This window comes from Heliconius melpomene, chromosome 21, assembly GCF_056956725.1.
Source record: "Heliconius melpomene rosina isolate 202511_hmr_F chromosome 21, ASM5695672v1, whole genome shotgun sequence".
Lineage (NCBI taxonomy): Eukaryota > Metazoa > Arthropoda > Insecta > Lepidoptera > Nymphalidae > Heliconius > Heliconius melpomene.
In genome coordinates, this window is record NC_140409.1 from 13,229,499 (window position 1) to 13,256,623 (window position 27,125).

At 32.5% G+C, this 27,125-nt stretch overlaps 2 protein-coding genes across 3 annotated transcripts; both read left to right on the forward strand.

The window, feature by feature from the left end:
* The first annotated feature begins 539 nt into the window (after positions 1-539).
* LOC146527345 (uncharacterized) lies at positions 540-3,348 on the forward strand. Its single transcript, XM_085206835.1, has 2 exons — positions 540-674; positions 2,159-3,348. Exon 2 carries the CDS (start codon positions 2,221-2,223, stop codon positions 3,127-3,129), a length of 909 nt encoding a protein of 302 aa, XP_085062961.1. The 5' UTR covers positions 540-674; positions 2,159-2,220; the 3' UTR covers positions 3,130-3,348.
* A 3,454-nt stretch (positions 3,349-6,802) lies between these two features.
* On the forward strand, positions 6,803-26,530 carry LOC146527346 (serine/threonine-protein kinase polo-like). 2 transcript variants are annotated; one of them, XM_085206184.1, is made up of 11 exons: positions 6,803-7,048; positions 19,732-19,840; positions 20,256-20,480; positions 20,696-20,900; positions 21,355-21,547; positions 22,538-22,764; positions 23,283-23,410; positions 23,796-23,977; positions 24,155-24,288; positions 25,203-25,315; positions 25,463-26,530. In XM_085206184.1, exons 2-11 carry the CDS (start codon positions 19,742-19,744, stop codon positions 25,646-25,648), a joined length of 1,692 nt encoding a protein of 563 aa, XP_085062310.1. In that variant the 5' UTR covers positions 6,803-7,048; positions 19,732-19,741; the 3' UTR covers positions 25,649-26,530. The 2 variants fall into 2 exon arrangements, with proteins under 2 accessions (XP_085062310.1, XP_085062311.1); XM_085206185.1 differs by having other exon boundaries at positions 22,538-22,758.
* Positions 26,531-27,125: the final 595 nt, after the last annotated feature.

Here is a 27,125-nt window from a genome sequence, read left to right on the forward strand (position 1 = left end):
CTCGCTCACTATCGCTGTCTTCATGGAGCTTGTTTTTTTTCTGAGCGTAGAATCTTGGCTTTTCGCTCTTTGAAAAAGTTACATATAAAGCGACGACATTATTTTCAATATTTATATTTAAAAAAGGGACTTAAAACATATAAATACCAAAACTATACTCGATTTACTGTATGAGTTATATTTTCATTATATTTACCATATTTAAAATTTGCTCTTTAATAATAAGTTGCTACAAGTAGTATATCAAATATTTTTTTAATCTGTGGAATCTATTAAGTTGATACTTGATATTATATTCAATTCAGTCCTTTCTCCTAATAATTATACTTGCTAAAATAATATTGCCTAATCTTTGGGTTAGTCTTGTACACAGAACACATTTACACATTACTATATTTGGTACTATTATTTGGTCTTGGAGTAAAGCTAATCTTAGTTTATTAATAACACGGAGTGTGTTTTAATATTTTATGTATATTTACAAACTAAATTTTATCCTATGCATCACTTATTAACCTAGAAACTTATGAGACATACCCATTTCCCAAACATGTGAGTGACTAAAAAAAAAAGAGAGATGCTTATAAATGTATATTATCTATGGCCCTCTCTCACTCCTGGATAATATCTCGTGGCGGTAAAACTGAAAGCAAAACTGCAAGCAAAACTGCAAAGTAAGTAATTTTTTTTCTTTATTATTATAATTAATAATAATTAATGTTCTTCTAAGCACATGTGATCAATAGTTTTTGTTAAAATATGTTTTAATGTATATATTAGGTAATATGTTCCATTATTTAAAAACTGGCGCGAGCGCGCGTTCCCGCGTTCCTTTAGAATTTTCTTATTTTCTTCTTTAAATTCATTAAACCTATTGTGTAATAATTTAATTAAATATCATTTATCCATATTTAGTTTTGCCCCGTATTTTTTATTAATCTATTTTTCAAATTACAAATAAAGAATTTATAATAAGTTTAGAAGCGCGATTTATAATGTTACTTATGTCGTATCACCATTTTGTTTTAAGATTTATTAGCATTAAATCGTAATTTGTGAATTTGTGTAAGTACTCATTAAACCAAATCAAGTTAATATCACTAGTCTAGGGGAACGAGTTTATTCGCTTTTATTTAAATTTTCAATCTTGTGACAAACTAATATTAGTGTTCTTATTCAATGCGTCCATATAACACAATTTAAATTTACATTATGATTATTCTTCTTTATGATGAGCGCCCCATACCAAACTCGAGAGGAAACAACCCTTAGCGTCAATGTTTATTTTTTCGGGATCTAGTGAAGATATCTTCATGAAATTTAAATTCAAAGTGGCTATGTATAAGGCTATTATTATATATTTTTTCCCAATTTTTGAGTAATTCTAAGTTTAGAAAAATTAGAAGTTTATTTTTTGTGGGCGCTTTTATATAACACTCCGAGAATTGACACCTACCAAAATTATATACGTTGTGCACATATTAGTTAGCTATCTATGCTATAAGTTACAAAAGAATCTAAGTAGTGGAACATATCTCAAAATAAAAAAAAACCTCTTTAGTACGTGCACGCGTATAACAAACTTGCATAGGAATTTATCATCCTCGTATGCCAGACGACAAGAGGCTGAACCAGTCGTGAAGAAGTGGCCCAAGCGTCTGGCTGTAAATGTGACAGGTTGTGCATTCGATTTCCACTCTAGGAAATAAAATAATTAATATTTGCATTTATTCACTCTGGAATTTTACATAATCTTATGCACGATAAACAGTATCAATTTACTAAATGTCGTTCAACTATAGACGCTGGTATAGGTCTTATAAAGATATGAGGCTTGGAAGGGATCGCAATATGCTCTTGGCATTTTCTGTGATTTGTCCAAAGCCTTTGACTGCGTGCAGTACTCATCATTGAACAAAATTAATCGATAGAATTTCATATTTACTTACGCACAAAATCTTGAAAGTATATCACTATTTATATTTAATTATTTATTTAGTCTTTCGAATTGAAAAATACAGTTTATTACTAGCAAAAAAACTACTTAAAGAAATTACTTAAAGAAATTTACATTTTATGTAAATAATTATAGCTAAAATAGCTGTTATTGCTCTAGCCAGCTTAATAAAAATATATATTTTTTAATAATTCATTTCAGAAAATTTATGAAAAAAATTCAAAATCGAGTGACCCTTCGATTTTCCAATTACGAACATCGACATGGAATCCAATTTCAAGGAAGTTGATAAAAAAGTTAACCTCCAGCTTAAAGATGATACTAAAGTAAATGAAGAAGAAGATACAGTCCCGCCCGCTTTTAAAGTCTATGATAAAACTCCTAAGTCTCTAGCAACTTCGTATACAGAAATAGATATAATACGCAAAGATTCACAACGGACTCTGAGGAACAAAAGACTATTGAAAAAAAGTATTTTAGCAAGAACTAAGAAAATGGACGACATATTTGATAATCTAAAAAAAAGTGAGGATGGCCAAGAGAAAATTATGCTGGCTGATAGAAAAACTAGGAGTAAAAAATTTCTGGAGTACAATATTTCCAGTGATAGTGAAGATACAGTAGAAAATTTCAAGTTAGAAAAACGTGTAAAAAAGTCTAGCAAAATTACTTTGGGTAGCGAAAAATCAATTAAACGTCGAGGAACTCCACGTAACAAAAGACTAAATAAAGTCAACAATAGTGGAACTGAAAATGTTAATAAGAACAATTCCAAACCTAAAACTGGTAGGACTAGGGCAAACACAAAAAAAATAGGTTTGAAATCTAGACAAAATTTAGAAGACCAGTGTATGAGAGATACTGTAGCAGAAGTGCTAAATACTTCTCTAGTGAAAGAAGAACCACGGTATAATATAAATGAAGTAGAACCAGTTATAAAGGAAGCGGAAATGGACACTATCATTGAAATATATAGCGATCAGGATTCTGAAAGCTCTTTGCCAGCTCTGATCGTGGAAAAAGAACAAGTACGTGGACAGGCTGACGATCCATGTGAAGCTGCTTTACTAGACAATTTAATTAATAATTTAATAGAAAATTATAGAACCCCCTCCCTAAGTTGGGTATTACAGATGAAATTAACAAAATCGATCCACAAACTGAGACGCTAAACAAAACAGAAGTGCAAATAGTAAATCTAAGGCAAAAAGAAATAAGACCCAAAAATTTTCAAATGATTCAAGAAATATTAATAAAAATAATTATAAAACTAAGCCATAGTAAATAAATTACGAAAATTATCCATAGTTTACCATGAAAGAACCATAAATTGTTGAGACTTCCAAAATCATTTGAAAGTATTATTGCATAATAAATAAAAATAAAAATAAGTAGCTTTTTATTTCTTGCTTCTTTAGTTAGTAGTACATTTCATAAAATAAAAAATACAAAATTCTTCAGTAGATGTTAGTATTGAAGTTAGTAGATTATTGATTAGTTTCTTTTTCCATGAGTATTATTTACTTTCTCAGTTCTTGTTATTATATATATATATATATAGTAGGCCTCCTCCAAAGATGTCATTACTTATTCGCTAGAAACCAATTGGTTTGCCCAAGATATATATACTGTTCTGTATATTTAAGCGGTATTCCTTCTACTGTTATATCTATTTCTGTGCTGTTTGTCATTAACTTGGTTTTAGTTTTATTCATTTCCAGACCAATTTTTTTGCTTGCATCGTTGAGTGATTTTATCATGCTTTGTAGTTCTGAGCCTCACTCTGAAAACAGGATAAGATCGTCTGCAAATCGTAAGGGCCTAAATTATTAGTTTCTAATTTTTAAACCGCATTTTTCCCAGTCGAGTTGGTTTATAATCGACTCTAATATTGCTATGAATAGCTTTGGTGACAGTGGGTCTCCTTGTCTCACTCTTTCGACTGGGAACCAAGGCCATATTGCTTCTCATTTTATTCTGCTCTTGCATTTACCATATATGCTTTTCATAACTTTAATATATTTATCTTCCACCTTCTGTGCTGTCAGTGAACGCCATATAACTGTCGTAAGAAACTGTATCGAAAGCCTTCTGGTAGTCTATATAATGTAGAGTAGATTTCTCTTTTCTTGATACTTTTGTATTAGTAGCTCTAGAGTGTGGATATGGTCGATTGTGGAATAGCCTTTTCTGAACCCTACCTGTGCTACCGATTGACTTGCATCCAATGTCTTGCTGATTCTCTGATTTATTAATAAGGAGAACAGCTTGTAAATACTTGGTAACATGCTAATTGGTCTATAATTTCCTACGTCTTTTGGATCGCCTTTTTTATACAATAATATCTGATTCTGACCACTGAGTGGGAGTTACCCCAGATTTTAAAATACTATTGAAAAGATCCGTCAGTGGTAAAGCAGACGTTTTGGAGCCTATTTTTAATGCTTTATTTGTAATGTAATCCAATCTGGGGCTTTTACCTTTTTTTAGATGTAGCAACGTACTTTCGACTTCACTCACTTCGATTCTTGGTATATCATTTGTGTTGGCCATTACGGAATTATTGTCTAAATAGATATTATCATGGAAATGCGCTCGTGCACGATACAGGCTTTTATAGAAATCAGTAGCAATTGAGATTAAGTATGTCTCTACGATTGTATGACCTAGTACCCTTACGATTTAGACCATCAATCCAGGTTTTGTTCGTCCTAAGCTCTTTGTAAGCTTTTTTGTGCTTCCTGTTTGCTTTAGATGTTTGTAGATAGTGTTATATCTGTAGTCGGTATAATCTTGAGAGCTGCAAGTTTGTTTTTCATTGCTCAGGTTATATATTTTGTTTTTTGAAGCTCTTGTCTTCTTTTTAGTAAAGTTAACGTACGTTCTGACATAATTTTTGGTTTGAAACCGGCTATTTTGTGAGTATTTCCTGCGGCATGTAAGCAAAAGCTTAGTAGTGATTATATTTAGTAAGTTCTCATAATATGTTTGTATAGGTGGATCTTTTTGTAAATCTACACGATAGTGAGATTTGTAAGACATGAGTCTCTCTTTATATTTTTTTATCTCATTTTCGTTTTTTAAGGCGGCACATTGACTTTTGTATTGATTTCGACTCTTTTTTACGTATTTTAACTTTATTGTACTTTATTGTACCTCTAACTGCCCTGTGGTAAGTTGGGTAATTTATATTCAGAACTTCTACATTTTCAAATATTTGTGGTATGTTTGATAGTATGTAGTCGATTTTGTTTTTGTATTTGCCATCTGGTGATTGCCAGGTCCATTTTTTATTAGTTTTTTTCTTAAAATAAGTATTTAAAATTTTAAGTTTGTTGTCAACGGCAAAATCTACCAATCTCTGTCCTCTTGTGTTTCTTGTTCCATATCCAAATGGCTTTGTGATTCGATATTCTTCTTGCTTGGGATGTCCTTTTTTAGCGTTTAGGCTCCCATAATTATTATAATAATATTACATAATTATTACATAATTTAAATAATAATACATCCAAATGATTTTGAAAGAGACATAATTATTCTGGCTGGCTTATAATAAAAATCGATTTAAAGATAAATTTTAAATTTCTCGCAAATTGTGTTTTTGGTGGGCATACATTAGATGGCAGTAGCATCGTTTTGTCACCATTTTTTTTGTATGAAGTGAACATTCTTTGACTAAATGTTTTCTGTGTAACATATGCAGTATATTTATATGTATATACTGCATATGTTACACAGAAAACATTTATATATGTCATTTGGTTTGTTATAGTGTTGCAAAACTATCGATATCTTTTTAAACTAAAAAAGCCCATGCGATCGATACAACGATCGGTTGTATCGATTTTATCGATACTATCGATTCTATCGATAGTTATACAATCAATACAATCAATCAGCGATACAATAGAATCGGCTAAGTGCAATACTATCGATACTATCTATAGTATCGTATCTCCTAATCAGAAAAAAGTCAATACAATCGATAGTATCGGTACTATTGAATGCCTAGGAAACAATAGTATCGATAGAATCTAGAAGAAAGACTATGGATTGTATGCTAATTCGCAATCGTATTGAGTATGATTCTTAAGCATAGTTACAAGATGTAATGAAAAGAACAAAAAACATTCTTGCTACATTTCTTTTGTTTGATATTTCGCTGAAAAGAAGAAATACTTAATGTGGAGTATCAAGGTGAGTAACTATGTACTAAATTTTATTTCTATTTTTCTAACAACCGAGACTAAAATAGAAATAAGGAAGATACTTCAACTAAGATGTTTCTAATACTATGATGATTGATTACTACACATGAAAATAGTAAACAATACTATCGCCACTTAGCATGCGATCAATAGTTCACAACAATTTATAGAATCGATACTATCGATATCTTCGATACTATCGTTTCCTAGAAATTCAATAGTATCGATACTATCGACAGTATCCATACCTTTCTGACCGGGATATACGACAATATCGATAGTTTTGCAAGTGTCCGATAGTATTGCATCCTTTTGAACTATCAATAATTTCGATACTTAAGATTCGAAATATTTAAGATCGATTTCGTATATATTTAAGATCTTAAATATAATTATAACAATATTAATTCTTTGTTTTCTTCAAAACTTGTCATTACAACTATTTATTATAAAAAAGCGATAATTTGACATATCCGCAACATTGCGGGAGCGGCCATTTTGTAATCTAGTGCGGCGTGAATGTTGAATAGCGTTGCCTTGTGTGTGAATAAAGGACTCGTGCTTAACACCTCGTCCTCACAATGGCCACAGAAGTTATAAACACTGTGCCGGAGACAACGGAGAAAGAGAAGGAATCGAAGGAGGAAGCGCCAGACAATGAGCAGACAAAAGAGGAGCCACCGGCATCCGAAAAAACCGAGGTGAAGGTGCCGAAGGAGAAAAAAGTAGAGTCGGCCCCGCCCAAGCCGAATGTCCACAAGATTAATTTCGAAAAAGACGTTGTATATTTTACCAGTTCTCGAGAACTCCTTTGTTGCCGTCGATTTCGCCGTACTCCTTGAAGGTGGAGACATGGCTGCGGCTCGCCGGCATCAAGTATGAGGTAAGGTCGCTTTATATGGATGAACCCCTTTATAACATTTATTTAACTCTTATATTCGCAATTTTTTTTAAGAAAATAAAAAAAAATGTGTACTGGTAGCTTCTTTGGGCTCTAAAAAACAAAAAAAAATAAATAAAAAAATCATAATATGGAAATTTCGGAAAAACACGATGTACTATACTATACATTGCTACATGTACAGTGATTATCGCATTTCTAAGAATGTATATTATACTATACATTGCGATGCTTGGGGAGAGTGGAAATGTTATTGGTAGCTTTTAAGATATACTAAAACATTATTGTAAATAACATGATTTTAAATAAAAACAACTATATTGGTGAAGTAAAAATGTTTAATTAAAAAAATATTTCTCAAACAAAGTTTTTTGTTTCAAAATAATAATTCAGAGATCCTATTGCTTGCGGGTGGTACTACAAAAAACACTTTCGATTCTTCACACAACAAAGGTGAACCTTACATTTTATGCACATGGTACGTGCCTGGTCATCTTTGCAGTACTTGCACATTTGATATGTGGTTATTTGTGGCCAATGGTAATATTTGTCATAGCGAATATCATCGCATGGTCATTAAGATACCGGTTTTTTATTTTTGCTTGGCGGGAAATCGTGTAAATTTTTCACTGAAATGTTTCGACTTAATAGTCGTATATAAAGCTAAAACTATTTTACTTCCAACACCCGTAGTCTCTTCTTCTTCTTCAGTAATAATGCCCGTAAAAGTGTCATCTCTTATGTAGAGCAAGAAGTCATATATGATGTCACACACCGGCTCTAATTTCATTCTTGAAACTCCATTTACAAGTCTAATTTGGTTTATATTGACGTCGATTTTCTGTTTTCTTCATTCTTTCGTGTAATGAATGAATGAATGAATGAGGTGAAAGAGGCACTGCGGTGGTATCGGCATAAATATCAGCTGCATACTTTCCTATCTCATAATCAGAAATTTGTAGGAGGTTTAACCTTTCGAAATTTGAATTTATCGATGGCGCTGGAGAACTTTCTGTTGATCCAATCATTCCAACTTCATCACTGTTACTAGCTCCGTCACTTATGACAGAGTCTGTATTCTCTTTAGGCACTAAGAAGAAAATGCGCCTAGCTCTATCACCCGTAGAGTCTAAAAAAAAAGCAAAAGAAACATGCAAAAAACATGTATTATAAAAACTTGTATTATAAATAGGTAAATAATGAATGTAATATTATTTGTTCCTTTATATAGTTAGGTAGTCATGCAGTAATAATAATAGTGGTATTTTTTATGGGAATCGAACCCACAACTTTGTGTGTAGCTTTCTAGAACCACTATATCGAGGCGGCAGTCAAACATCAGTACAATTGTCTTTTAAATTATAATAAAATTGGTTTAGTGTATAAGACAGACATACTTGAAATTTACATTTTATAGTAAAGTTCCAAAAAATATTGATCTGTGAAGTTGGCAATGTATATTATTCTATACACCACCAACGAAAGGTAAACGCACGCAACGAAAGGTAAACGTGCAACTGCGGCAATGTATAGTATAATAATCGTTATTAATAAACACGACAAAAACATACTAATTCACATAGCGACAACAGCATATATATCAAAATGTGTAAGAACATACCTTTAGGCATGTGTATTTTATAATAAACATACATATTTAGGAGTACAAACGTAAAAATAAAATAAAACTTACCTTAGATAAATCTGAGCAGCGCATCTTGACGGTTATTTTTGACAATTTTTTTAAAACTATCATAGATAAACTACTATTTTTATTTTTGAAGTATAAATAAATGTCTAAAATTATCATATGTTTAATAAAACTAAGTTAAAAATTATTTTATAGCGATCGTACATTTTCATAAAGTTGTATGTATAGTATACTCTGCAAAATGAAAATATGGGTTAACCAGCTTTCGATTCGATCGATCGATTGATCATATGAAATTATCATTAATGTTCATATTTATTACGTTTATTTAATTTCACTTAATTGTATTTGCACACAGGTTTGTTTTTTTAATTTTTTTTAACTGATGTAAGTAGACTGCTGCGCGCCGCAGCGAAATCCGGCATTGCGAAAATTAAAATGTCACCTATTTAATGAAAATAAAAAAGTCTACATATATAATAATAATAATAAAACAAAGAAGCTAAAATATTAAATTTCAATAAATAATAAAAGCTCAATAATAATTATTAATAATATTTCTATAATGAATTCAACGCATGCGCCGTATGCTCCCTATTTAAGATCTTTGTCATGATTGTACTGGTAGGTGCAATCACGGTCTATCCCATAAGGATTCTATTCATGATGCGAGGCCGTTAGCAATCGGCATTGTATTGTTTAAATAAACTAATTATTAATTAATTAATGATATTTTAAATATTTTTTGAAAGTATTCACTTTTACAGAACCTTCTGTGATGTAAAATGAATAATAATATTGACTAATTGCACAAAAGTAGTAGTTCCTTCTGCGTACCATTTTATATGCGGGACACAGAGATGAGAGATGAGGCTAAAGAAAAAAAGACGAAATCTTAAAAAAAAATGGACAATAAAAAAACAGCCTAACCATTAATAAATACATCAATAACTTCCTGTACAGATCCAAAGATAACAATATATTGAAACGCAGTAGATATCTATACTGCAAGTACTTTTAGGGCGGATTCACACTATACTGACAACTATAGTTCGTTCTCAATCCGATATCGGTTGGTTAAAAATATTCTTATATGAGAAATAATCAGAGCATTCATATATTTCCTGTCAAGTTCCAGTCCATCAACACATATTTTTTTTCTCCTACTATCTCTTACCAAGTACGAACCGCGACCGGCACTACAGTGTGAACACCCCCTTATTACAAACTAGTTGCATATTTAAAACGCGTCGCTTCAGATATGGTCCGACCTCAAATATTTGTCGTACCTACTCGTAATATAAACAATAGCGCAGGAAACATTTGTTTATTGTTTATTTATATTTCTGGAGATATGTGCGCTTATTTTTATATCAAAAGCTTGTTAAATTTGTTTCATTATTATTATGCTTATTTCTGTATTAATACAGAAATAGCTTTCATTTTCATAATAAAAATAATTTGCTTTGATTATAAAAAGGAAAAATACCTTTTCACGGTCTCGTAATCTTCATTATACCTCGAAGACATTAATGTTATGCCTCGAGAATTGGGTGGTGGGTGGGAAATGGAGTTTTCTCACATTAAGTTGTCCCTGCATACTACGCTATAACAATAATAATTACCCTGAGTGGGGACCGAAACAATAACCATCGCGTTTACAGTCAGACGCTCTCCCACTAAGCCACGACGGTGTTTTCTTTTATTTTTTTAGCTTCACGCTACAAAGCTGAGTAGGCAGAGGAAAGGTTCGATATAATTATAAAAAATTGCACATTTAAATAAGAAACAGGAAATGCTTGTTTGCTATTAAACAAAAAGATTGACACCTCCAAAGTGAACCAATAACAAAACTAGCTTACTCGGAAATAAAAAAAGGCAATTTCAGAACACTTTGTTTGGTCGCCAGATGTTGATCATTCTCTTATTATTTAAAACCTACTGAGCTTAAAACTGTAAATTAACGAAAAGTTTATTTTAAGCCGTCGTAGCGCAGCGGCACAGCGCGTGGTTGTGGTTTCGATTCCCACTCGGGGGACTGCATTAGTTAATTTTCCCCGCTTTGGTAATAAGACGAACCGCGGCACTAAGTGTCTTAAAGCTATCTTCCTTCTCCTTACTCTATGACTCATAATGAGCATCTCTGCTCTTTCGTGTTAACGCCGCTTTATATCTTATCAAACCGGTTGACTTAAAAAAGATTTTTTTATCTTCAGATAAGAATCGTACCCACACTGATTTCTGAACTCTACGTTCGCTATAACTTATATTCTAGAAAATTATAATAAACATTACCATTAAAAGCAGAGAAAACGCTAGTTTCTCAAAGACATGCAATTAAAAGTGAAATATATTCGTTCGAGACAAGACCAAGATCCAGTTACTGAGGCCTAATTACTCGAACGCTACGCTCTTGGAGCTTATCCGCTACGTCATGGACCCCAAGACAACCTCGAATGAATGTGTTACGTATGCGTCAGACCGCGTTACGCCGCACATTCACCCCAACCCCAGCATCTTCATTTCCGTGACGTGAAGCTCCTCAGCGTGCAGAGATAGTGCTGGCCAACATTCGCTGCCGTATAATAGAACCAGTCAGATGATGCTCAGCCCTATATCAGCCCCTTGCGCTTGGATGGTATTCTGCGGTCGCAGACCACACCAGTAACCTCCCACCATTTGGGCCAGCGCTTATCCAGCCATGGACATCGTGATCGATGCCTCCAGACTCATGCATAACGGACCTTGAAACTTAGACTTGAAACTTTTCCAACTTAACGGCTGGCTCAGGACCTATAAGGACAGTGCTCGAGTCCGGGCTCCTTCAGGCTATGTATTCGGTCTTCGACACATTTTGTTTAAGACCGCCGTTCTCAAGGGCACCCTTCCAGAGGTTCACTTTACGCTCCAGCATCAGTTGGTTCTCTTCAATGAGTGCAATGTCATCGGCATACATCATCAGCTATGGAGGCTGGTCCTGGATGGGAGTCGTGACAGTACACTACATTAAATAAGAACAAACTAAGAGCCGAGGCTTGGTGAACCCCCTACTGTGATCTAAAGGGTTTGGTGTCGCCAACAGCAGTCCTAACCACCGCGAATCGCAAAACGGGATCTTGGTACATATCTCTGATAATCTCAATATAGGCCTCAGGGATCCCTTTGGATCGCTATGCCCTCCAAATACATTGACGAGGCACACAGTTAAAGGCCTTCTGCAAACCTAAAAAGGCCGCAAATTTATTTTATTTATTTGATTTGGTTTGCTAGTGACTATTACATTTTGAATAAGTAATATTACGAGCACAATACAGTAACAATAATGTATAGCCGTTTGAAAGCAAACACCGCATGCGTATATCGTGTCCGGCTTTACAACTATTTGAATTTATACACTAATTATAAAAGATACAATATATATAATAACATAAACATAAATTACAAAACGAAAAAGGAGAACAGAAAACCTTTTACACAATAATCATAATAAACAAAAACTATGATAAAACTTTGCAAAATATTGTTACGTCCTTACATGAGTTATATAAATGATGACAGGAAATACAGCTAGTAATTACCAACAGAGAACCTTTACATTCAGTAACAAATTATTGCTGATTGATTATATGATTAATCACTGAGGTCCTAAAGGAAGTAAGCGTATCCGTATTGATATCCATTGAGTCGCAATTTTTATTATACAAATTACATAGACGGGGAATAACTGTGTTAGCTCCAAAAACAGATTTTTTAAATGATGGTACCAATAAAGAGATAGGCTTTCTAGGGTATCGATATGGTATCCTAAAATTAATTTTAGCTAATAGATTCGGGCAATCTATTTTGTTCCGTAGCAGTTTATAAAGAAACATAATATCCAGCAAGTCTCTTCTTTGCCCCAAGGAGATCATATTAAAATATTTTAATCTGTCTTTGTAGGAGATAGCAGATTTAGTAATGTCAGCTTGGTGTGAAAGATACCATGAAAACCTCTTTTGTCACGCTCGAGCCTTAAGGAATGAGTAGCATAGTGCGGCCTCCACACGATACTACAGTATTCTAGCTGACTACGAACAAGAGAGTTATACAGAGCTATTTTAGTTTTACTACGTTTAAATATTTTGCTATTTCTAAAAACAAAGCTTAACATTTTAGTAGCTTTAGCTATTCTTTCTTCAATTTGACTTTGAAAAGTAAGCTTAGAATCCAGAACCACACCCAAATCTTTGATAATTTTTACCTCGTTTAGTTTTTGTCCCAGTAACGAATATTGTGTTTCAACGACGTTAATCTTTCTACTAAATTTGATATGGTGACATTTGTTATAGTGAAGCTCTATTCCATTTATTTTACACCATTGAACAACACTATTGAGATCGTTTTGAAGGCGGCGACAATCATCGGGAGATAGCACTACACGCCTGAACTTCAAGTCATCCGCATACAAGTATGGCGTCGAATATTTAAAACAAGTCGTTAGGTCATTTATAAAAATGTTAAAGAGTATTGGACCGAGATGAGAACCCTGTGGAACGCCAGACAAACTTGTGCGTTTATCCGATTGAAACCCCTCCAGAACTACGTAATATACTCGATCTTTTAAATAGGATTTAAGCCAATTTAACATAGAACCGGAAAATCCATATACTGCCAATTTTTGGAGCAAGATATCGTGTGGAACCCTATCAAACGCCTTTTTAAAGTCTGTATATATTGTATCTGTTTGTTTATTATTGTCGATTGCTTCACCTATATCATTAACAAAACTAACTAGATTGGAAGTCGTTGACCTGCCTTTCCAAAAACCGTGTTGAGAATCAGAAATAAAAGGTTTAAAATGTAATTGTACGAACGGACAGATCAGCGCTTCAAACACCTTTGCAAAAACACTCAGAATCGATATCGGTCGGTAATTCTGAATAAGGCTTTTGTCATCACTTTTATATATTGGCACAACCCTGGCTTGCTTCCATACAGTTGGGAAATAACCCTTAGAGAGTGACTTATTATATATAATGAACGGTGGTACGGCCAAGCAGGATGCACAGTTTTTTATGAAAATGGGTGGAATGTTATCTGGTCCAGTACTCTTAGATATATTTAAATTCCGAAGCATTCGCGTGATTACTCCTAAATCGAGATGCAGTGAAGAAAAGTTCTCACTGTTTTTATAGGTAGATTCTAAATTCATAGCAAACTGTGAAGAATCAAAATTATTTAATTGAATAGAATTAGCATATACAGATGCAAAATATTCGGCAAACATATTACAAATATCAGTACCATTTGATGTTACGTCGGTCCCGTTTGTCATTGTTGCTGGATAGAAGTCTTTAGTACTTCTTTTGCTATTAAAAAAGGTCCAGAAAAGCTTTGGATTTTCCTGTATTCTATCTTCCATAAATGTGTTGTATTTGTTATAAGCGTCATAGTCAGTTTGTCACAGCGATCACTAATCAGTTTCAAAGAAATTTCATCCATAGGATTTTTATATAATTTTACTTTATTCAACAATTTATGTTTCTCCCTAAGTTCTCTTAATGTGTTCACTAATCCAAGGCGGATATTTATGTGACTTCTGTTTTATACGTGGTACAAATGTATTGATAGCCTTCTTTAATATATCATAAAAATTTTCAACCATTTTATCTAGATCATCATCAATCAACAATAACTTATACCAATCTATACCGTTTAAATATTCTACTATACTAGCGTAATTGGCTATGTAAAAATTAAATCTTGTATTTAGAGCGTTTTTTTTAAGTCGGCAAGGCTTAAAATTTGGAACAGAAATTTCTAGCGGTGGATGCAAAGGGTCAATATTGCATAAAGATGCCTGTGACCTTATGACAGAACAAACAGGGAAATCTGCCAAGACAAGATCTAAAATCCTTTGCTTATTATTAAGAACCAAATTATGTTGCCTTAATCCGCTTTCCAATACAAAATCTAGCATTGCTTGCGAAAATGGGGAATTATTCTCTAATGGAATATTGTTATTTACTAGATTCCACTCGTTGCTACCCAAATTAAAATCGCCAACAATAAAACTATACATATTATGTTTAGATACTCTGTTACAGTTACTTATAAAATGATCCAACAATTTTTTATTTATGGGCGGTGGAAGATATACTGCACATAGAACAAATTGCCGAAACGATTTCAAGTATGGCACCTCAATAATAACCCGAATGTCCTCGCAGTCACTTTCCCAGTGTAAAATTCTACTAGATTTAATAGTTTTTAATACTGCCACTAGGACTCCTCCACCATCCATTTTATTACTAAGTTTACAAGTGCTCCGGTCTCTTCTATATACATTATACCTGTTATATTAATAATTCACTGTTAAGAATTGAGTCATTTAACCAGGTTCCTGTTAGTATAACAATATCATAAGTATTAATTAAAATGTTTTTGAAAAGTTCGTGAGTTTTTGTTCTAAGGCCACGAACATTCTGATAAAATATATTTAACGAAGAGAATTTTATATACTCGAACTACTACTATTCATGCAACATACTGAGGTTAACACATCACTATATCAGATTACTTAGGTGTCCTATGTTTCTGACTATTATTGAATCGGAGTTATCATCTTTTCTCATTAAGATTCGACCGTTCCTAACCCAACATACACAACCCAACATACACATATTTGTATTTTTTTTCTTTCGCCTTTAACCTTGCTGCAGCGTGAAGGGCTTTATTTGAGGGCGATAAATGTTCCATAATAAAAATTGTTTTTTTTTCTCCACCTAAGCCTAAGTGAGCAGTATTTAATTTATCAGTCTGATTGTTCTTATTAAACTTAATAACCGACGCCAAAAAGGTATCTCTGGTAAGAGGAGAATTAAATTGAACCACAATGGACCTTGGCCGTGGACTCGAACGATTAGCTTTAGCAACTCTCGTACAGTTCAGAATTTTTTCTTGTGGCATCTCTAATCCTACAACATGCCCTAATTGTTTGATAACGGTTATAAAATTCTCGTTGGCATTTTCAGGAACACATTGTAACTCAAGATTGCTTGCTCTTGAACGTTGCTCTAGTTCATTTATTCTTATATTTATAGAGTGTATATTAGTTTCCATCTTGATATTATTTTCCCTTAATTCACTTAAACATTTCGTATTGGTTCGATGTTTGACAACGATATCGTCGTATTGCTTACTAATGAAAGAAATCGAGCTTCTCATTTCAGTCATTTCCTGCTTAATATCTTTTAATTCCTCACAGAGTAATTTTTTCATCGATAGCTTCATTTCTGCAAGCATCTCATTTAATTCAGTCTTAATTATATCCTTTACCATCGCGCGGTATTCACTCTGTCCCAGGGAATGCATCGGTGATATTTCAGGTGGCGACGAAAGAGCCACTCTTTTATTCGACCTCTTAGTAATGTTTTGATCATGCTTTGATTTTGTATCCGTTCTGCGGATAGGAGTGTTCTCATTATTTCCACGTAATGGTTTAGACGTACACGCAGGACAGACCCACTCTCCAGTCGCACTTGATATCCCCGTTAGGTCTGTATAGCCGTATGAAAACAAACACTTATTGTGATACGCCTTTTTACATGTTGTGCAGCACATAAAGTCGTCATCTCCATTCTTGTCTTCACAACAATTCCAAATTCTGTTTGATGCCATTATTGACGGCACAACAAAAAATTCTGGGTTCAAGAGAAGAGATTCCACAAAGCACTCAGCACGATATCACAACACTGACTACAATAGAAACGATATTTCTTTTTGTATAAAAGAAAAATATTTGCGTATATTCGATGCGAGAGATGAGCGCTCGAACACGTCCGACGTGGCGACGCGCTCACGCGTGAAAATGCAGAGCTCTCCTTTTTTTTCCTGTCTGCCTCCATCAAAGTTCTGAGTAGTTTCTCCATTAAAGTACTGATTAAATTTGTGGTAACGCCCAAACCAAACCAAGTGTTGTTGGAAAAAATTCAAGCTTTATGGTATTGATGCTACAATAAAAATAATCAGCTAAAGAGTTTGTGTTGTGCCATGAAACCGAGCAGGATAGAACTGTTTTTTTGACAAAGTAATATCAAAACTTCAATATCTTAAAATACAATGCTCGCTATTACATTATGTACGTGAAAAAAAAAATTAAAAATATACCTATATATTATTTATTAAACGAAACTAAATTAACGAAGCTACAGAAGAGCGCGAAATGCGCGTGAATGAAGACGAACTGAGCGAGCTAATTCTGTCAGACCAGTGACGTCACGCGGCCCAACGGAATCTCGCGTCGCGCGCTTACTTTAAAGGACAATATCTCAAAAACTAATAGACGTATCAAAATAATTCTTCCACACGTATTTTTCGTTTTTAAAAGACAATACGATGAGCTAGAATTTAAATTTAGTGTTTATTCTCCATTATTTAAAGTGAAGAAAATTGTTAAGTAATTTTTGGCAATGAACGAATTCTACGAATATTTTTCAACTTTCTCATTGTAATGATAATCATAATATCTGAATTGATACCCAAATTGTGGTATGTTGTGGCTCTTGAATTTGTTGCCCACATTGTGGTATTCAAAAAAAGTTTTTTCACTAAGTCCAATGGCGTCTCACAGCCGCCATAATTATTATTTTTTATCGTCATCTATCTAAGAACACTTGGGCTGCTGCAATGTATGTAAATCCGTTCAGCGATTCTAAAGATAAGGTAATAAAAAATATTATATACATACATACATATGTACAAGATACGCGCGAAAACATAACCCTTCCACCCTTAGCAGTCGGGAATAAAAGTGTGTTACATTTTGATTTTTGATTTTTCCTCTTGCTATCAAAACGTAGCAAGCTTTTATTATTTATTAATTTGTTATATTTCTTATTTGAGTTAATTTATTTTATTTTATTTTTTTATTTTTATTTTATTTTTTCATTTCAGTTCATTTCCAGTTTCAGTTTATAGACATTTATTCTCAATAAGACCTAAGCCACTTACTTGAGAACGATACTTTAACACAATAGTTAAGTTGTCGTTGTCAATTGTTACACTTACATTTACAAATGTAGCTTATAATAATTTAAGATTCAGTTGCTGTGACAAAAATAGTAAATTTTGTACTTACTTAACACATTGTTAATAATTATCGCGAACATATTTAGTCAATTAAAATTTAAATGTGTTAAATGAGATAACATTTTTTATTACTAATGGTACTTTATTGTAAAATTGCGCTCCTTCGAAAGTTATCATTTTTTTACCCGCAATTGGTCCTTGTTCCGGGCAGCACCAATAAACTAGCTCGGCATTCACGAACTGAGCGTCCACTAACATCTTGTATTTTAGTAAAGGATATATTACTATGTACGGTTTTATTAAGTATTTTTCGTATATAGATACAGATGTTGTAGACGTGCAGTTGGCGAATTGTCATTATTTTTGTGTTTTCATAAATTTTTGTTGTTGATGCTAATCGTGGATAATTAAATATCAGTTTAATGCATTTGTTTTGAGCTCTTTGTATGTTTGATAATTTAGTTTTGGCGGCACTACCCCAAACCTCAACCAGATACAGCAAATGGGGCTTGACTAGCGTATTATAAATGACGTAGCGCATTTTACACGGTATACACCTTACAATGTTACATAGTCATCCCAGGAGCGCCAAGAGTTTGTTTAATATGTGATTAAAATGTGCGTTCCAAGACAATCCATAATTATTCCGAGGTATTTTTCACTGGTTCTTTGCTCAATTGGGAGATTATTAATAACGAACGGTTTGTGTAAGGAAATAGGCTTATTTTTAGCTTTAAAAATTATGTAACATGTTTTGGAGATATTTATAATTAGAAGATTGTATTGGAACCACGTATATAGCTTGTTTAAGTCTTCTTGACCTTGTGCAATGATAGTGGCCATAGATGATCCAAAATAAAATAGACAGGTGTCATCGGCATATAGAGTGAGATGCCCATTTAACCCAATTTCGGTGATATTATTTATATAGATTAAAAAGAGCAGTGGGTGGGCCCCCATTGAGCCTTGTGGAACTCTTTAATTTACATGAACAATACTAGTTTGATATTTGTTATTGCCCATTTTCATCACTTGAAATCTATTATCTAAAAAAGACTTAAACATATTTAAGGCAATTCCAGTAATTTTTAAAGTTTCTAATTTTTTTATAAGAAGGGTATGGCTGACTGTATCGAAAGCTTTTTTTATATCAATAAATATCCCCAAGACATACTAATATAATAACATTTTATTAACATTTTTTATTCTTTTTAATTAATTTCATTTTATACAAAAGAACTGTTCATCAGCTATATTGCCAGCTGCGGTGTTGACTCGTAAAATTGAGGCTTTCTGCTTGCAAAATCAATTTGGCATTTTATTTCTTTTTATTACCAAATAAGAGAAAAAAAATACCAATATATAATTACAGTTAAGATCACTTTGTAAATTTGTTCTATTTTTCTTTATTGTCTATTGCGCAAAAACAAAATATTTACTATACATATTACATACCGTTCTGTAAGTTATAAAACAACTTGGAATTCACGTATACTTTAGATTTACTTATTTTTTTATGAACAGTTAGTACATTTACAAATATAAATTTAAAGATATGATAATTAATCTGAAATGGTACTGTATAATATACTAAATAATGATTTTATGTATTAAACCTGTTTTAGTTTTGTTAATGATAATAAAGTTTACAGATGTTTTTAAGCGTTTATTTAAATATTTAACTGTTATTTTATAACCACGAAATGTTATTATCTGTGTTGTGGCATACTATTCTATGGTCAAAGTTCTTAAATAATATTTACAAAATAGCAACATTTTTACGAGAAACAATTTCTATTGGGCGAAATAACATACCGTTAAATATAGCTTAACATATTCAAACGTTTTGCCGTTTGATTTGCTTGAAATCTTTGAGAATCGTTAATCGTTTATGCTTTTGTTTGTAATTGTTAATTGTTATATTTTATATTATTTACATTTTAAGCTAACTCAAAATGACGTCCATTAAAGAAGATGAAAAGGAAGAAATTCCTGAGATTATACACAATCCAAAAACAAACAGCAATTATCAAAGATTAAGGTTCTTCGGAAAGGTTGGTTAAAGTTTTTAATATCAGCCTATAAAATGAATATATTATGCAATTAGTTTTATTGCAAATGAAATGGTTTTTCGACATAAAGGTCTCTAAAATATTAAGATTGATTCTTTCATAAGTATTAACGGCTTCATGTGTTGCAGTTTTAGTAATACACTTTAATTAATTTTAATTATTCTCAAGCATAATTTTTGTTATATCCATCCTTCCATCAGCCTTTTAACGTCCACTGCTGGACATAGGCTTCCCCTTATTCTCGCCACTCCGTCCGGTCCTGCGCCCCTTGAATCCAGCGGATTGCCGCTGTCTTTGTAAGGTCGTCGAGTAATCGAGTAATCTATTTTGCTAAATATATAATAGGTCATAAATTAGTATATCCTTAATATGTTTTTAACCAAACTTGAAATTTAAGGGTGGTTTTGCAAAGTGCTACGAAATACAAGACATAGCTACAAAAAAAATTTATGCTGGCAAAATAGTATCGAAACAACGTGTGCTGATACCAAATCTAAAACAAAATTTAGTACAAGAAGTTGTTATTCACCGATCCCTGGTGCACAAACATGTTGTCGGCTTTCACAGCTTTTTTGAAGACTCTTTGAACAATTATATTATATTGGAACTTTGCCAAAGAAGAGTAAGTATTCATATGTTATTATATCTATAGTCCTAAATAAAACATTTATAATTCTAATTATCACTTTTAATTTGATTAATGCGAACAATTATCATACAAATCATAATACAAAAACTGGTTTTTATTTTATTAATTGGTTTCATTGTTACTAATATCTATGACATAGATATTAGTAACATAGATTCTATCTAACACTATTTTTTATGTTATAACAGTCGATGAAAGAGTTGTACAGTCGTAGGAAAGTTATTACAGAGCCTGAAACACGTTTCTGGATGCACCAAATTCTCCTTGGAGTGCAGTACTTGCATAGCAAGAGAATCATACATAGGGATCTCAAGTTAGGAAATCTATTTCTAGATGATGATTTACATGTTAAGATTGGGGACTTTGGCTTAGCAACTAAAATTGAATTTGAAGGTAATAAGAGTTTGATTCAATTACTTAAATTTAAGTAGAATTTGTAGGATAATGTTTTATTGATTTCTTTTAACTTATGTAAATACAACAAGAATATCTGTACCCAGTGGAAGAAGGTTGATAAGCGATTTGCAATCAATAACTTTAGAATTGTTGTCAGGAGTGAATTGTTAAAAATAATAGTCGATTTAGGTAGCAAAACAGATCCATTGATTTACTCATTTGTTCATTCTTAAAATGTATATTTGTCAACATAAGTTGACATAATACCTGCTACATTCAACTTGCATAATTTTTTATTAGACGCACAATAAAAATTTTTTAAGAAATATATAGTGAATCCTAACTTTAAAACATTTATTATTTTACCCAATTAAAGAAAATACAAAATACTAACAAATCTAAAAATCCATTATAATTATTCGTGAAATGTAAAAATTTAATTTATTTACAGGACAGAAAAAGCTGTCTGTATGTGGCACAGCAAATTACATGGCACCAGAAATCTTGACAAAAAAGGGCCACTCATTTGAAGTGGACATCTGGAGCTTGGGTTGCATCATGTACACACTGCTCGTTGGCAAGCCCCCATTTAAGAGTCCAACACTCAAAGACACATATGAAAGGATCAAGCAATGTGAATACAGGTGTGTAAAATACTGTAATAGTTGTTTTATAATTAAATTAACTTAAAAATTGTAATTAATTTAACTTCTCATATGATTTGGAATACTTCAAAAATAAAGCAATAGAATTTAAGTATAAAATTAGAAACCAATAAGTTTTTTTTATTATTTAACTTACATGCTTATTGCATAAAGCAGATTAGTAAAGGGGTATTGGGAACCTATGGTTAAGATACAACATTACCAATTATTATTAATTAATTTCGGAATATTAGCTTATTAAGTGGCAGAACTCAATGCTGCACTTTATCTTATTACGAGAGTAATGAATATACTTAATTCCTCCAAATGAGAATCACACTAACAACTCTCATTTACAGTTAAAGACTGCCATACAGACATTTAATATATAATTTGAGAATTTATATTATGTTAATATAATAATAAATGTAAATATAGAAGGTTAAATTGTTTCAATTTCCCAGTGCGGGGATAAATCTAGCTTTGCATGCATGTTTTGCTGGGCCATGGCAAGCTATTCGTTCTCGATATGCACAGGCTGTTATCAACAACAATACAATCAAACACCGTTACACGTTACAAATGTGCTGTGGTGATGGACATACATACATTTTTTTGTGATGTTAACATGTGTTCATTAATTTTTCCCTTATTTATATATAAACCATTAAATGCATTTGATTCTTTTAAAATTCAGAGCCAATATTATTTGTTTCTTATTGTTATTAATTATTATAAAGTTCAGTTTAAATCTTGTAAAAAAATTACTGTGCTTGTTAGATGACTACACTTTTCGCTGATAATTTTGGTTTTCTTTGTTCAATTAGTGTTTACTATAATATCATATTATGCAATCCTATTGTATATGACAATAATTATTGTCACATCACGTGTTTTTGTACACAGGGCAATAATCATGTGTTTTTTAATTTTAAGTTTTTAATTCTTAATTAGAATAATAAGCACTATATTTTTTTATTGTATGTGCAGAATACCATCAACAGTCTCTAAGCCGGCCAAGACGATGATTTTTCTTCAACTCCAACCAAACCCGATGAGCCGTTCGTCCGTAGACGAGCTGCTCCAGCATGAGTTCTTCACTGCGGGCATCATGCCTGCAGCGTTGCCGCTGTCCTGTCTTACCACAGAGCCTAGGACTGATCAGCTTGAGTGCCCGTCGGTGCATAGACAGCCGCTGCTTGAAATTAATAGTAATAGTTGGTTTATCTTTTTTTGCACTCGAAATATTTACCCTATGGAAATGTTATTATTTCTCTTGCGTTGGCTTTCCATAATTCTTTATGATGGGCATCATGTAATATCTTTGAAATAGCCGAAAAGGGGCTATTTTAATATCTTTAGACCGCCCACACGAAAGGCAAATGCCTTACGGACGAGCGGTACTGTGGGAACCCGCCCCACGAATATGGCCGTTGTGGTACAGCGCCACAACTTCCAACTGTAAAAGCGACGGTTGTAGGTTCGAGTCCCATTCAGAGGAAGGAGTTAATTATTTTCATCGCAATGTTGAGCTCCACCATTCGACACATGTCTCGCAGTTTAAACACGAAGTAGGGAACGGCGTGTCTTCTTCATACTATATTTTCTCTGTGAAATAGGAAAAATAAAATAGCGTGAAGCTGTAAAATAAATGAATCATTTTTATTTTAAGAATTTAGTTTACATAATTAGTTTACGTCTAGTACAGTTTCTAATATTTGTCTTAAACCAACAGATGCAATGGCGGCGGGTCCATCAGTAAAACGCGCGCCCGCCGCCGAGTTGCGAGCGGTTGAATCCACATCCCGCACACAGAATCTCGTCGCGTTGCGCGATCAGCTATCTGCGTTGCTTATTAATAAGGTAAATTGCAGTATATTTTAGGTATACAGGTGTTACTTACACCACACCGTTTGGGTATTTTCATTAATAATGGTAATTTAATAAAACCTTATTTATCAATTTTATTGTTGCTTGTATATAGTTGTTATTGAGTATAATATTGATGTCGTCAGTTATAATATAAAAGTTCAAGAGCGTCTTCAGAGGCGTTAGGCCAAGAAGAAGAACTATACGCTTATCTTTCTTTCTGTAGTGAGATTACCTTGAGACAATATAGATTTAATTAAAAACATCTGAATATAACTGTCTTTTGGCGAAGGCCTTATATGAAAGTATATATATTTTTTGTATATCTTAAAGCATTAAATATAAAACCTAGAGTAAATATTTTTTAAACAATTTCCAGATTCAATCCCGTAACGAGTCCCTGAAAGATAATATGTGCGATCCCGCCGCTCAGCCGCTAGTATGGGTGAGCAAGTGGATGGACTACACCGACATGTACGGGTACGGTTACCAGCTGTGCGACGACAGCGTCGGAGTAATGTTCAATGATAAAACGATTATAATAATGCTGTCGAATGGAGTGTAAGTAGTAAATAAATATTAAGTTTTGCCACCGGTTTTACTCACGTGCATTTGCAGTAACGTAACAAATAATAAGTTTTTTTGTTCCTTTTTTATCGACATTGTTTGTTGTTCATACTATTCATTCATTTTTTAACACACTATTGTATTAAAAATTATATTCTTTTATATTTGCAGAAATGTGCATTACATCAACTGCCAGGGCCAGGAGCAGTATATGACAATGAATGAATATCCACAAGAGTTGACCAAGAAGGTGAAGCTTCTGGAAATCTTTGGACGTTATATGACAGAAAATTTAATGAAAGCTGGTTAGTACTCAAATTTATATTAAAATATATGTATATATATAAATATATAAATATATATATATATATATATATATATATATATATATATATATATATATATATAATCGAAAGGTCACTCACTCATCATGAAATCTCAGAAACTACAGGTGCTAGGAATCTGAAATTTTGCATAGGACTTACTTATAGGACGTAGGTGCTCGCTAAGACGGGAATTTGCCACATTCGACTTCTAAGGGGTTGTTTTTGGGGTCGAAAGTTTGTATGAAACTTTGTTACTACAAATGCTAGAAGTCACAATTTTTGCATAAACGTCACTAGGACGTAGTCATGGAGACAGAAATTAATAAACGCGGGTGAAACCGCGAGCGGGCTGCTAGTATATATATATATATTAGTAATGGGTTCGACCCCTACTTGGGCAATGAATTTGTTTTAGTTACTTGCTCTGACAAGACAGAGAACACAGTGGCTTGACACTAGAAAAGTGTTATGCTGTTATATATTATTTATGTATTTATATTTTTATTAGGGAAACAAACAGAATACAAAATACACAAACATTACAAATTTAAAAGATGACACACAATACAATTAAGTTTCCATAAATTTATAGATACAAACAATAAACACAAGATAAAAAATACTATTAAATTACAAGTTACATTAAAAAAAAAATTATTCAATTTATTAATTTCAAATATATATATATATAAGATATTTTGTGCGTGCTGGCTTCTATTAACGGGTGTATTAAATAGTAATGGATTACGCATAAATCTTCGCGGGCATCTGAAATTAATGCAGCTCAAAAGAAACGGGGAGTTCATATGATTTTTAATTATCTTTAATAATAAAAGTTGTATGTATAAACTGTTTATTTTTTTGTATATAAAATATGTTCTTTACTTTACTAGGTGCATCAGTGCAATTGAGAGAGAGTGACGGTTTGTCTCGGGTGCCGCACTTACAGCAGTGGTTCAGGGCCAGATTGTCTATTATTATGTACCTGAGTAATGGAACTTTACAGGTAAACTGACTAATAAACTTATACAATAAAACATTTTTTGTTTGGATTCAATTCAAGACTAATACCGATAACTGATTAATATCAATTTTTATTTTTAATAATATTTTAGAGAATACGAGTTATACAAAAATGTGTTTATATTTTCAGTTTAACTTCCAAGATCACACGAAAATCATTTTATGTCCATTGATGCAAGCCGTTACGTATATTGATGTTGATAACTTCCGAACATTCCGTTTCAAAACAATTGAGAAGTATGGCTGTGATAAAAAATTGTACACCAACTTGACATACGCACTTACGAAAATTAATAGTTTTCTGGTAAATAAATGATGGTAGCTACCTATTATAAATTATGACTGACTCAGCATGTATGAATATGATTAAATGAATTGATTTGCACAAATATAAATAAAAAGCATAATTTTGTCTATTTTGTGCACTCTTATATGTATTCTAATCATTTTGCATTGTATTGGATTCATTACCAACATCTCTATTTAAATCAACCAAATGCACTATATCCTAATGGATGACTCGAGTTCTGTTTGTTACAAAGTCATTCATTTACGTACAATGTCTATCAAATTACATAATAAATTGTACAAAATGTGATGAATATGTGGTACAATTGATTATTAAGAAAGAAGAAATTAAGAACAGACCAATTATGATATGGCTGAAAAAAAATCTGACTGTAATAATATAATGTATAATAATGTCAATATTTGAATAGAATATTTACTTGCAATTAATTATCGTACTTAGAATTTTATATTTCAATATTTTATTTGGTTTCTTGTTTGACCATTGCAAAGAGTAGTACTATGACTCAGCGGCCAGGTGCTAGCAACTGATTATTTTCTATCTTTTTATTTAGTTTTAGAGATATTTTTAAACATTATTTTCGTGCTTCAGTAGCATCGTTAAATTAGAACAAAAACATAACTGGCATAAAAGATTTTATTCCATTTCTTTTCTTCTGTTACAGCTACATTTTATAATCTATTATTATCTATTATTCTTTTAATCTATTATTATTTAAAAAGTATCTATAATGAAATACTACAATGCAAAATATCTAATCCTATATTTACTAAAAAAATCTTTGTCAGTATTATATATTATAAATTTGATGCTCTTGAAGCACTGCAAAATTTGTAACATTTTACTTATCATTTCATGTGACATTTGGCAATAAAATTTTAATACAAATTCAATTATTTTCAATCATGGTCTTAATCCTTATTGTTATTTTAGATATTTAAAAATGTGGGGTTATACAAATAGAAGAACAAACACTACGTTCCACACTTTTCACCATATTCTGAGGCAGTGGCAGGCACTGCGTGTTGAGTGACGGAAGCCAACGCCGCGATTTGCGTCGACACCAGAGCAAAAAAAAGAAATAAATATTTCATTTCCTCAGAGTCCCGTTTATAGTCACACTCTGTGTACGCCACGACGCCGAAGATGAGATGAGACAGCTTTATATTCGATATGTTGCTTTTGGACACCTTTTACTTGTTTTTAGCTTTGCGCTGTATTTAGCAGCTTCCCGCATTTAGCAGAACACCAGACGAAACCTAGTGCTAAGACACTGCAATCTCTTCCGTTTAATTAATTGGGAGTTTAAAGTATAGCAACATAAAATGGCGCAGCTATAGTCGAATCTGATTGTGGGATCAGTTCATATGTAAGAATGTTAATACTTAATGCTTCTATATAAATTGATTAAATGTGGGGAACTGTTTATTTTAGGATAATATCTTTAGCGATATTAAAAAGCTTAGAGATATTTAAAAGCCTA